Raw genomic sequence first — 13,503 nt, 5'->3', positions numbered from 1 at the left:
ATGATCAGTTTCACTTTCCTGAAAATCATTTTGTGCTACTATAAGCTTTTGGACTGCTAATTTGTCATAAACAGTATACCTCCAGTTAATGTGCTGTAATTTAACAGGCTAGTGAAATTCATTACTGTGATGTTTGCTCATGTTGGGCTTGCGCCTCACGCGCACGTACCTCAGCATGCTCTTTAGCTCGCTCTCAGCACTGCAGGTGTTTGGCCGGGTTGCTTAGTGCAGCTGTTGGAAAGGCATGAGTAGTGTGACTAGCTGAGAAGCTAGGAATGACGATGGCTCGTGTCTTTTGGATATGTCCTCGTTGTGCCATGTAGTTTACTGAGCTTCGTGTCGTGTAAACGGGTCCTCAGAAGATGTTTGGACACGAGATCAACGTGCCTGGGGATTTAGACGCACGAAACCTCAAACAGCCATTTATATATTTCATGCTGTTGTAGAAAAGGGATTATAAAGTCTTCGAAACTTGTCAGGCAGTTCCTGATATGTTGTCCCTTATGCTAATAGATGGGCTTTGAATTAGAATTAGATTAGTTGCAGCTCCAGGGACAGGTTTAAAAATGAATGTTTTGCATTGGAAGAGCCAAGCCCCATTTTCTACATGCGTATTTGAATAAGTGGTGTTGGATGAGTAGGTAAATTAGAGACTTCCACTCTGAATTACTTATTAAATTCATCTGAGCTATATTTAAAATACTATAAATAAAAGAGCAGGATCCTCCTGATATATAAATGTGACGACCTTATTTTTCATACAACACTGTTCTGTCTCGGTGCACAATTGGCACTGTTTATAATGATGCTTAAAGAAAATGAAACAAACATGCACTTGGCATCTTTTAGCATTTGTAATATCCCCTTTCCTGATTTTAATGAAGCATGTTCTGAAAAAAACTTCGCGTAAATATGTCAGCACTGCCTAAAAGCAACCCCCCCCCAAACCCCAACATGAGACATATACATGAGGTTGTTGTAGAGAAAAGAAATGAGCAAAGCATTTCATCACTCATTTCCTGTTTACTTTTCATCTCTGACCACCCATTTGCTTGGAAAGAAGGATTAAGTCAGAATTTGGTCTTAAAACCAAAGTGTCCTCACTAACTTGGTGGCTTTATGTAGCCCAGGGCTATGCAAAGTGTGTCCCAAAGGGAAGTTTGATTTGTCCAGCCCCAAAACCAGGGCATTTAGTGAAACTGCTAATGTGTACAGTTCCAAACATTCTACACAAATACATAATTTTGGAAAATTGTTCTATATCCCTTGTATTTATTAAATAAATTAAATAGGATGCACATAAAGCTTCATTTTGAAAACTGCAAATGTTTTTAAATTTGTATATTCTTCCATCTTTTTGGCCCTTGACTCTCCAAGATAAAAAAGATCAGGCAACTCTGATCTCTTGTAATCGGTTTCTTTTTCTGAGAGCAGTAATAGCAGTTTGACACCTGGTGTAAACATCATCCATTCATGTTTATCCCAGGAACTCCCTTTATGAAACGCACACTGCCCGAGGATTGTATACCAATGCTTAATTGATGAGAAGTTTTAGAATGGGATGTGGAAAACAAAACATGCATAAATAATTGATTTGGATTTTAAACCCTCTGCACATAGTTAAGTAAGATTTTACTAGAAATTATAAAATAGAAATGATATCGATAAACTGAGTTGATAATGTGAAGGAAATATTTGCTTGAAGAGAGTGAAAGTAGTTACACCTTAAAAGAACAGACAAATTAATGGAAATACATTACACAGTACATGAAAGTTAGAAAAAAGTGTGTTAACATGGTTCTTTGGAAAAGACCAAACTTAGCCATAAATAATAGATTTTGTTCTTCACATATCTTTTAATGCTTGGTAACATCAGTATCATACAGTAACATCTTATAAAGGAGAAAATAAAACCTGGCTGGGGAGGAAACAAGAGAATGCATTCCAAGCCAAGGATTTAATGCATAAATTAACAAACAAACAAACAACAAACCAATAAATAAATCAGATTCTTTTTCAAACCGTTAAAATATTTTCATGAAGATTCATTCAACTATTTTTTTATATGTATAGTTTAAAAACTGAGCAGAGGGCAACACCATAGCTTGAACAGTCTGGTCTGTATTTGGAGCAGTGGGGACTGGAGACGTGGGAGGGGTAACTAAATGTGGGGCTTTGATGTGCTTTGCACTGCACATTCATTCAAAACACATGTAGGGGGTGGGGTAGATGGGGGGCGGTGAGGAGTGGGGGTGGGACGTGCCCGGCACATGCACATGTTTACAGTAGACAGGCAGCTCAGACAGGTGAAATCAAGTCCAGTGGGTGTAGCTTCACAGAAGGGGCTCCCGGCAAAGGACAATCTCAAGCTCTGAGCGGTACAGTTTACCCCCATCTGACAAGGCCATGATGCTCCTCTTATAGCCGGTTAGGTCCTTGGTGTCCACCTCCTAAGATCAAGTAGGGAAGCATAGCATAACGGTTACAAAAACCATGATCAATTACAAGTCATAACCTATTGGCTACGGGCGATGTCCTCTTACCGAGCTCTTCTCATAGAGGTCCCTCAAGAGTGCTTCCAGCTCCTGCTCATCGATGTAGCCATTTCCATCCTTACAACCGCAGAGAGAGTACATTGAGTTACTCATGAATGCCATGTGCACAAGGAGCCAATTGTCATTGCACGGGGGACTGTAATGACCAAAGAAAATCTCCTTTTTGATTGTTAATTCTTGAGACTCATTCATAAGACAGCTTCATGATCGAATTGTGGGTGATGTTGGAGGTCAGCCCAGCTGCTTTGCAAGCAGTCCAACTTTGTCTACATCAAAGTTGCATTAGTGTTTGGTCAACCTGCACTGCCTCTCTCTTGCCATTAATTATTATTTTTCCTTTATGCGTGCCTCCATAATGATGCCTTGGAACTGCCTGTGGTTCAGATGTAGCTGGGGGAATTGGAACAATGATACAGGACATGCACCACAGCATTAATGCATTATAGTATTTAGTGTTTGACGCACCTTGTGCATACTCAGCCTATGTTTTATTCATGATTAGGCATTTGCTGCAGTCATCATAGCCAGCTTGTTCTAAGCAACTACATGCCAGGGGAGGCATTTTTGGCAGTAATATTTTTAGTACTAAAGGTTAAAAAGGCCAAGAGTTTTCTACTGCTGTTTTATGTGCTAGTGCTGAACAGAGGTCTCATCCATTTGCCCAAATGAATACAACAGAAATATAGCTAAGCTGTGGATGCCCATTGAAACAGCAAAAAAAAAAAAAAAAAAAAAAAAAGTAAACTATTTTTTAAAATAGCATGTAATATGTTTTAGAGGAAAAAACAATAAAGGACACTGTAGCTACATACATTGTGTGATAGGACACAGATGAATGAATGGATTTTGTAGATGTTTACATTGAGAAGGGTAAATTCTGTTGGTCTCCCACCACCTTGTAATTTGCATTTGCAATCGTGACACCCAAAAGCCTTTGTCAGGCAAATGATATCTTGAGTATGCTTAAGCCTAAAAGTACAGGTGCACTGCTTGCAGTCATTTACCTGCTGAGGTGAGTGATAACACTTTCCATTTGCATGCAAAATGGATTTACAAGAGTGAGTGGACACCAGACATAAACAGAGATGAGAGACCTCCCTTAGTTTTGTCCACTGTACTGAATCATGCTGTTGACGGCAGGCAACATTCCTGCATTCATATTCATGAAGAATTGAGCCTTACCTTGTCATAATATGTGAAGATGGCATTGAACTGCTCAGCAGTCAGTTTTACACCCTGCAATACAAAAGTTTCCAGCTCTGTTCTTTAGAGAAGTCTTTGGTGTATTCATGCAACTTTGCTTTTAACCTTTAACTTATAAAGTTATGTTCTTACCTGGAATTTCAATAAGAAATTTTCCTGGACCGGTAGAAGCCTTAAAAAGAAAAGCAATTAAGTAACCATTAGAAAATGGGTTTGTAAAGTGAGAGGAATTCTGCTAATCAACTAGAGCATTCGTAAAAGGAAATGCTCACCTTGCCATCTCAGAGAGACCTAATTTCCCATCCCCATTCAGGTCAAACATCTTCAGCTTAGAGAGAGAGAGAGAGAGAGAGAGAGAGAGAGAGAGAGAGAGAGAGAGAGAGAGAGAGAGAGAGAGAGAGAGAGAGAGAGAGAGAAATTTGTCAGGACCTGTAAACATTAAATGAGTGATACGGGGAACACACATGTAAGTGCACCTTGAGTGGGAATAGGTTAGTGTGAGCCCAAACAATCCAATTTTTACAGAATAGAAGCACCAGGGATCCATCTGGATGTGTTTTTTAAGACCAGCTGGACTAGTGAAGGAACACTGTAAGTCTTAATTCAACATTAGTGATTTTTCACTGTGGACATTGTCACAAGTGTGGTGGCTAATGGCTTTCCAATGCCTTTTAACTCTATATTAAATTTCATTTATATTTCAAACAAAAACATAATTGGTGTGCAGTTCAGTGTTTACTCTCCTTTTGCAGAAACAATGTATTCACTTTGAAAAACTCAAAAAACCTAATATAAGTATATTTCATAAATAAAATGTAAAAAAAAAAACATTTTATCATATGGGCTACAAGACACATTCTTGATTACTACATTTCATAAGATACATTTCTATCTCACAGTGGAGCAAAACAAAACTGCTTGCTGGTATGGCTGTGGGGACTCGGAGCTGTGCATGTGCCTATGTGCACATTCTGGTTATATCCGTAATGTAATTCTATTAGCAAAATGACAGTATATGTGACCAATGAAATTTATGATGTTTTTTACAAGGGCTGGCTTATTGTAGCCTTCTAAAGAAGTGATTAGTGATCTGTAATATAGGAGGGGTACCTGCTTTATTTACTGCGCCACACTTGTCAAAGTAAATACCTTGTATTTCTTGGTGTTAACACAGTCTCATACCTCACCTACCGGCCAATCGCAGAAAGTCTGTGCTCGAAATGCTAATCAGTTAGGATGTTGGGGACTGTGTGAAAACACCAAAGGGGGAAAAATGACTTTAGTTCTCAGTGGTCAGCACATCTTTTCCTTTCAAAGAATTGGAAAAGTGAACTTCATGCCTTCTGTACACTATGCCAGATTTAAATACTTCAAGCAGGTGATTAATTCATTAATGTTACAGATTTCTAGATCAAATTGGTCAGCTCCGTTAGTGAGCTAGATAGGTTATGGTTTTAATTTTATGTGTTATAGTGTCATATCCCCACCCCTTGAATGTCCTCCTTCTGGGGATGTGATGCCCTTTGTTTAGGGGCAGTTAAAGCGGCCACCATAGTTGAATGCCACCTGGCGTTTCCCTTGAATTGATCCACAAAGATATACTTCCCACTTGCAACATGAGCTCTGCTTTGATGATAGTTAATATTGTGAAACGTGCAGAATATTATAAACATGTTGAAGTTTGGCAATGACATTCCTGGCTTTAGATACTTACAATTGTCTGTGTGTATTCTTGCAGTTTCTGGTCATCATAGTGTCTGTTAGCCTTTATCAGAAGGTCTGAGAGAAAGCCCTATAGAAGAAAGGACAGATCAAGATCATAAGACATCAGCCAGTATAAGAAACAAGTGTGTATATGTCTTAGGAAGTGTATGGTCCACTAGCAAACCACTTACAACCATTTATTTAATGTTTGGTGGCCTGTTACACGTTTGCAATTTATCTCCTTTGAAAATGTAGTTTCTTTGTGTGATTATTTGTATGCTGAGAGTTGATGCAGAGATTTGAATCTTCCCTTTGGGTGGCACTAACCAATGCTAGAATAATTTGCATGCCTTCTATTTGCCTCCTCAGTCATGGAAGTACAGTGTCACATTGATCTGGGACAGGCTGGAGCACAGTACCCCAGCTACAAAATAGCACAACGTGTGTGATTCTGTGATTTTTGTAAATTGTACACAGTAGCTTTTGTTTAATGACATAAAGTGCATGATAGGGCATAGTATCTTAGCACCATCTAGAGGTAGTCATAGTTTCTGCCGGGACTACGCAGTGGTCTTAGGAATATCGGTGCTGGCCTATAGCTTACCTTCAGTTCATTTGCTTCAATGTAGCCACTGCGGTCTGTATCATACCTTCGCCAGGCCTTCAGACAGACATAAACAAAATAAGTCAAGCTACTATAAAGTTCTTAAAGTTATACGAAAACAAAAACAGATTACCAACACTTGTCATACTTTATTATGTATAAATTATTTTAACTTTATATTTAAACTTTATTAAATTTACTGGTATATTTAAATGATTTAAAACTCTATATTAGGGAACTTTCAATGATCACAGTCTCCATTAACATGACACCAAAAAATGTTTTAAAAATGTCACAGGTTCATTGAAACCAGTTCATTGAAGTCTCAGCATTGAAATTTATTTTTTAAAAAAAGAATAATCTAGTCTTATTACAGAAATTTGAAGTGAGAACATTATGACATAGAATCCGTTCACTCAGATCACCAGTAATCATACATGCAGTAGGTAGAAAGTAATTTTTTCATCCCTGCATTCACATCCCTGCACAGTGTCTGCTCCCCCAGTCATGAACCATATGTAAGTCTGTAGGTGTTTAACACTGCGTTGTGTTAACACTGTGTTGGTAGTCGTGACTGCACAAGTCAATCCTGTTTTGTCAATTACTATAAATGTCAAATTCTGTACTGTTCTGTCAAGTTCCACTGGTGATTAAAGTAACATTCCATAAGGAAACAGGGTCTACACATGATAGTTTTTCCACATTGTCACTCAGCCTTTGTCTCCTTCCAAAATGTATTCACAAAGCCCAGAGGGGGAGTGGGTGGTAGTTGTAATTGTCGGGTTGTAGCGTCCATGTCCATTTTCTATTCAGCTCAGCTGTGCATTGGCAACAAGAACTGCAAAATGCAGTGTAATTCGTGTTTTAATCTAGCTGCTGTCCATGCTTCCAGCAAGGGTTCCTATCAAAGATAGATGCTCTCCCTTCTCAGGTCTGCAGAAAATAACAGCAGCCCCATCTATAATGTATTACTCTGAAAATGGAAGTGTGTACTTCCTAAAAGTTCCCCCTTCCACCCTTATGCCACTCCTTTTCCAGCTTCATATAATGTAATGATAAGAAAGTCAGTCCATACTTTTGATCCAAGTCAAAGTATGAAAAAATATCAATTTGAATTTATTTCGTGTAACTGTACTTTTCTCCATAACATGAAGGGGCTGAGTAACGGAATATTAGAGACAGGAGTGATGAAAATAGCCCATCGGTTAAGTGGACTGCATCCCCATCTAATTACCACTTGCTTTGACTTGAATTTAGACAGGTCGGAGAAATTTCCTTGCTCTAATATGATTAGGGTAATGAAAAGAGAAGGGTTCCTAGAAGGGCCCTTCTCTATTGTGGACATAAATGGTTATTTTACTGTCAGGCAGGGCCTCTCATCCTTCTGTAAACCAATCTGACCCCAATCAGTATTCTATATCACATTTAGGTTGATCTTGGTAAAGCACTTGATAAGCACAGAGATAATTGTGGGGTTATATTGGCCACTGAAGACCTCATGCATGCAGTCGAGCTGTACACTGTTAAAGTGTTTTTAGGACTATAGCCTCTGAAAAAGAGAAGCAATTACTTATACATTACATTTAGTGTGATTTACATTTTTTTACAGGACAATCTCCTTGCAGTCGTTAGGATATTAATATTAGTTTTTTGAATGCTTCATCTGGAAACATATTCAGTTTTTACCCATTGAGCTATTTAAAGTCATGATTAACATTTTATAATGCATCATCTGGATCCAATTCCAACTCTCTTAATTAACTCTATGACATATTTATAAGAGATCCTCAGTGTGCTTATGTGCACTGTAGAGACTTGTAGAATTCTACCCTAAAACCATTTGTTCAGTCTCTGTAATCCTAGTTTGAAGAAAACCTGTTTTCTTGTTTTGACCTTTTTACACTGGACAAACACATTATCCAAAGAGTGTGAATAATATGTAATAAGCCTTATTTGGCAGTTAATTACAAAAACAGGAAAAAAAGCATACTGAGCTGTTTAAATTGCCAATATATATAACTACACTCTTGAGTGGTGTGCTGCTACCATATGAAGACCTGTTGATGCATGCTATGTCTGTGGTGCAATAGTTCATACATAGTGGTACTTCAACTGTCACCACTGATTCAGATAGACCCCACTGTGTAGGTCTGCTATATAAAGGAATTAACCTAATTGCTTACCGCCATGAACTCAGAGCTGGAGCTTACAAACTGCCTGAAGCAGAGCAGGAAATTCTCTTCCGTTGGTAGGATCTGGGCCAGCTTGGAAGGGAAAGGGATACACAAGCAGAGAGATGAGGAGAGAGAGAGAGAGAGAGAGAGAGAGAGAGAGAGAGAGAGAGAGAGAGAGGTGAAAGGAAAGAGGAAGATATTTTTTCATATGGTGCTGTGAGTAAATGACAACTTGGGAAGATTAAAGCGGTGATGCACATCCCTCTGTTATTTTCGAGCATATAAAACTGAGAGATTGAATCTGAAAATCTATCATCTTAAAGGTCATTGGCAGTCTGACCTTGGCAAGTGAATCAGTGATTCTATATCTGGAACTGTGCAATTTCTTACCTCTGACATCTCAATCCTACCATCTTTGTTCTTGTCGAATTTCTGCATAAACTCTTTCATCTTCTCTCTGAAAGATGCATTTGTGGGGTCCTGAAACACACCAGCATACCGAGATGACTGTGCTTCAGTGCTAGCTATTAACTAGCAACTATCACTTTCATTTGAAATTCATTTGTCCGGGTAATGTTTTCATGGTGCTAACATTGTCGATACAATATCTTACATAATGCTGCTATGTAAAGAAGGTCATGTCAGTTTGTGGGTGCTTTAGAGAAGATACATAGGCTCGTTACCGAATTTATGAGCCTGTAGGATAAACATATTTGACATCATTTCTGAGACTCCTGACTTTCACTGTTTGACAGGCAGGACAATGAATGCTCTTTCTGCCTTTCCCTTGCTAAGACTTCATATACATTCCATCTATGGAGTTCGGGGCTGTCATCATTTCATAGGTTTGGATAAAATGGCCATATTTGTGAGGACTTGAAGCTTGACTCTATTAAAAAGCATTTTTTTTGGAGAAATTCACTATCTCCTGAATGTCTATAGAGTTATTAGTGCAGTTTGGCATCAAAATGTATTCATTGTCTGCTCCATACAATTCTGAAGTTAGTTGTGTTCCTCTCTGTTTACTTACCACGCCTGCGCCTCGTCGTGCTGTCTCCAGTTCTCTAAAGAAGTTTTCAAGCTCTTTGCCCTCGATGTAGCCATTCCCTGTAATATGAGATCTGTATTATACTAACATTTGAAATCTGAATTATATAAAGCCAGTGCTGGTATTTCTCAGTGCAGTGTTCTGTTTTCCATGCTCGGACAGAGACTATGAACGCTGTCTGACAGTGGAAAACTGACATAAAGTAATTCATTTGGCTGGATGGCAAGCTTTCTATAAAGCTGGTTGACTTTCAGTATTGGTGTGCTGGCTGGCACCCAAATCAGGGTAAGTACAGGGCTTAATTAAAAACTCTTGATGGCTGTCCTCCCAATCGTGCTTTGAGTATCTCTTTTTTTCCCACTTTGGCTCTAATTATGGAACCTTCTGTGGTTGCCATTTAAGTTTAATTTATTTGAAAGGACTAAAAGGAAATTCCAACCCAATTTCCAACCAATTATATATATATGGGATAATATTATCTGTAGACAATTTCCCATATGAGGAAAGTGGCCTTTGAGCAAAGGAAATGTGTGCATTTCTAGATTAAGATGAAGGAGTATTATTTGCAGTACATTTGAACCGTCTATCTTTAATCTCTAGAGACTTTAAATTATTTTTTTCTGCAGACAACAGTGGCATTTATAGACAGCTAAAAATTGAGCACGCAAGGGGAAACAGTCTCTCTCTGATATTTACAATAACCACAAAGTAATAATACAGTGTGGCGCAGACATATGCCAACATGCTTATTGTGCAAAACATGATAAAGAGTCATCTAAACTGCCACAGTGCTGGCAATGCCCTGTGACTTTCATTATCTCAACAACTGCACATTGATTATGCATTGAGTTCTGACTCAGATCCGCGCAATAGAGTACTTAATTGGTTTATTCTGATGAATGGTGGGGTCATGCACTTTAATTACATTCTATCCAAATACCTTGGCATATGCAGGAAGAAACCAATTGCTGTTTTGTTTTTTTCTCTATTGATATATGAAATGTTAATCCTTTGCATTACATTTAATTTGCAATTAAAACAGTTAATTGTGCCTGATTCATTTTTATTACAATAAGATGCATTATCTACTGCAGAGAAATTCATAAAATACACTTTTTAAGATTCCAAAAGGGGTGTATGGTTTACCATAACACCAGTGGTTTCAAATTGCTTGGTCATTATTGAAAAACAAAATCAGGTATTCAAATGATTTAGGCACAATCATTATCTTTGTACTTTCAGCAATGTTTGAAAATTTTAATACTTTGGTTAGGAAATACTAAAACCATCCTCTCAAATTATGAAGTAATATATTGAGAATTGGGACTTTCTTATTTGCTTTCAACAGTTTACCATTTTAAGAGATCAATTAGACTTTTTTTCTTTTTTTTTTTTTTGAGTGTACAGCTGTTTTTATTCTGTCATCTGAGGCTGCCACCATTGCAGCATCCACATGAGCATGACCAGACATATTAGGGCTCATATGTTGCTCTTTCCATTTTGGATCATTCATGCCATCCAGTTGTGTTATCCAAGTAAAGCCCACATCAGATATTGGTAGCACTGGATCTAGAATGTGTGAAGGCTGTGATTGGGTCCCTTTTATTCCAATTAAATGGATCCATTTCTACTGCAAAACTCCCTTTTGTAATAATTCATATTAAATCAAATGCTTTTGGAAATGTTCAGTAGTCGACAATAAATAGCAATCATTTCCAATTATTTGCACCACAAGTGCAACTGCATTTTTATAGGGCCAAGTGAATGCACTTACTACAGACGTCTCCCACCCAGAGCCATAGGTGGATTAATTGCTCAGGATATTCAGTATCTTAGAGGAATCTGAAATCTCTAGTAATGTCATAGGTCTTTTAATGTGTTAGTGAACGAGATGACTTGAGAACACGTTGATATTTTATAGATTATTTGTTAATTGCCATGCAGAACATTAGTTTAACCAGATTGTAGCTATAGAGCCAATTCTTATATCTAGGCCCCATGGATTCAAATTTAAAGTACGGTTGTACAATTCACTAGTTATAAACGAGTGAATTCCACCACGTGATGGTCGAAGAATTCGAGAACGAGATTCTTATATATGATGCATGATACTGTGATTTAAATGGCTTCTTTGCCAGTTAGCTTTTTACTTGTTTAAGAGTTATTCTAGATGAAATGTTTTTAGTTTCTTTCCACACTCATTCAATGATACCCCCCCTCCATACCGCAAACTTCGCTCAACGAGGATTTTTTTTATTGTGTAATAATGTAAACATTTTTCTATTAAAAAGTCTTATTTTATAGATAAATATGTATATCTACATATTAGGGACCAGCGGACTTTAAAGTGTGCTACGCCCAACCCTTCCATCGTGCGAAGCCCATTGTGGTCACCAACACGCATTATGGTACAGATTTGCGCATCCTGGTCCCTGTACAGTGCTAGTGAAATGAACTCGTCTACACAGTAGAACATATTACATAGACATTGATTTTATACGTCAAGCTATTCGCATTAGTTTTGCGTATAATCGCTAAAGCATGGAATTCTGTGCCCATTTAGCGCACCATACCACATGGTGGTACCTCTGCGGTGCAGAACAATAGTCAGTTCAGTTGTGACTCCGTTTTTGGATTGGAACAATGTGTCACGGCTTCAAGTGCGTGCATGTATCAACACAACCCATACAACCCATAGCTTTCCTATCTGAGCAAAAGTACACCGGTAAATGAGTTCTTTAATTGCACCTACTTTTCAATTAGTTTACTGATACCTGAAAAAAACAACAACTCATTTTTCATGATGAATAGCACTTCAGTAATTATATATATATATATATATATATATATATATATATATATATATATATATATATATATATATATATATATATATATATATATATATATATATATATATATATATAATTAAAATACCATTATAAATACCATTATATTTTGTCTGTATCTAATATATACTATAATCGAATTTATGTCTGCCTGTATTTAATCTATACTATATATCATTATATCATATATTTTGCAGGTTAAAATTAGAAAGCCTGAATTATAGTTTTGTTGTGTTACCACAGCACATCCTGCTAAATGGGACTGGGTATCTTGAAAACAAACGTAAATAAATTCCCCAAAACAAGAAGTTTAAAAGCAAACTCTAACTGTAGCCTATGAACTCTGAGGTCAAGTGACAAAAACGAGATCCAACTGTGCCAGTACGTCTGTGTTCGAGGTAAGAATATAACATCTTATCCGTTATGACATTTTCTTTTCTTGCATTGCACTGAAAAACATTTCTCCTCAAAAGTTCTCTTGGAATATTATTTTGCTCATCTATTGTGAAATCTCAAAACCCTAAACGTTTTCTCTTTTTTAGTATCCTTGCAAGCATCTTAGTTAGTCAAAGGTGGCGCGCGTAATCATGTACAATTCCTTTGAATAACTTTGCTCCTCACTCACCATCGGTATCAAAATGTTTCCAGATTTCGAGGAACTGGGATGCCGTCAGTTCCGCCAAGTGAAGATAAGGAGGTTGTTGCGCTTTGTTTGCCATAGTTTTCGTTTATTTCTCTCCTTGTGCGCAAGAAAATCCCCGGCGAACGTCTACTTGTCAAGACACCGATTCTCACTGTTCCTCCGTGCGCTGCTGGAGCTTTTAAATAAGCGCAAAGACTGCAATTCCCCAACGGGCATGCGGGTGGCGCAGTAGCCCCATTACCGTCAGGCTCCACTCGCACGCATATGCTGATACGTAAGATGTGGTTGGCGACGTGAAAGCCTCCTCTCTTCGCACGTAAAGCGCTGCTCAGCGCACCGAGACCATCCGTAGAACTTCAGTTCGGTTAGGCGTTGTTCGTTGTTAGGCATTAGCTTTGGTCTCCCCAAGCCGAATATCTCTACATGCTCCTCAATTGTGTAAATAATACCTAAAGTTTAGACACAGTAACAAATGGCTTTATGGGAATAAAAATTAATCGCATTCTGTTGCATTTTTTTCTGCTACATTCATTTTGTATGTTATGGAAGTATTGAGCACGCTTTTACCATAGGCCTATGAACAAATTATGTGTGAACAATGTAAGCGTGACATTGCCATGGTTTCCCCTGTTTAAAAGGGAACTTGGGGGCAAGGGTGTGTGCGTGTGCGTGAGAGTGCATACTGTGGTGCTTGAAAGAGTCATTTGCCAATCCTAAATGTTC

At 38.0% G+C, this 13,503-nt stretch overlaps 1 protein-coding gene across 1 annotated transcript; it reads right to left on the bottom strand.

The window, feature by feature from the left end:
• Positions 1-1,832: 1,832 nt before the first annotated feature.
• On the bottom strand, positions 1,833-12,942 carry calb2a (calbindin 2a). Its single transcript, XM_027003996.3, has 11 exons — positions 12,763-12,942; positions 9,271-9,347; positions 8,631-8,720; positions 8,250-8,330; positions 6,067-6,123; positions 5,473-5,550; positions 4,031-4,086; positions 3,891-3,930; positions 3,738-3,791; positions 2,544-2,612; positions 1,833-2,450 (listed from the first exon to the last, which is right to left on the bottom strand). The coding sequence occupies exons 1-11, from the start codon at positions 12,854-12,856 to the stop codon at positions 2,334-2,336; spliced, it is 813 nt and encodes a 270-aa protein (XP_026859797.1). The 5' UTR covers positions 12,857-12,942; the 3' UTR covers positions 1,833-2,333.
• Between the last annotated feature and the right edge of the window lie 561 nt (positions 12,943-13,503).

This window comes from Electrophorus electricus, chromosome 6, assembly GCF_041902795.1.
Source record: "Electrophorus electricus isolate QZ-2024a chromosome 6, ASM4190279v1, whole genome shotgun sequence".
NCBI classification, from domain to species: domain Eukaryota; kingdom Metazoa; phylum Chordata; class Actinopteri; order Gymnotiformes; family Gymnotidae; genus Electrophorus; species Electrophorus electricus.
This window is presented reverse-complemented; position numbering and strand designations above follow the sequence as displayed.

Coding starts and splice junctions, on each gene's coding strand:
- calb2a (XM_027003996.3), bottom strand. CDS start 12,856: ATGGCAAACAAAGCGCAACAACCTCCTTATCTTCACTTGGCGGAACTG. Junction 5,551..6,066: donor TTGAAGCAAATGAACTGAAG/GTAAGCTATAGG, acceptor TTTCTTCTATAG/GGCTTTCTCTCAGACCTTCT. Junction 2,451..2,543: donor ACCTCTATGAGAAGAGCTCG/GTAAGAGGACAT, acceptor ACTTGATCTTAG/GAGGTGGACACCAAGGACCT.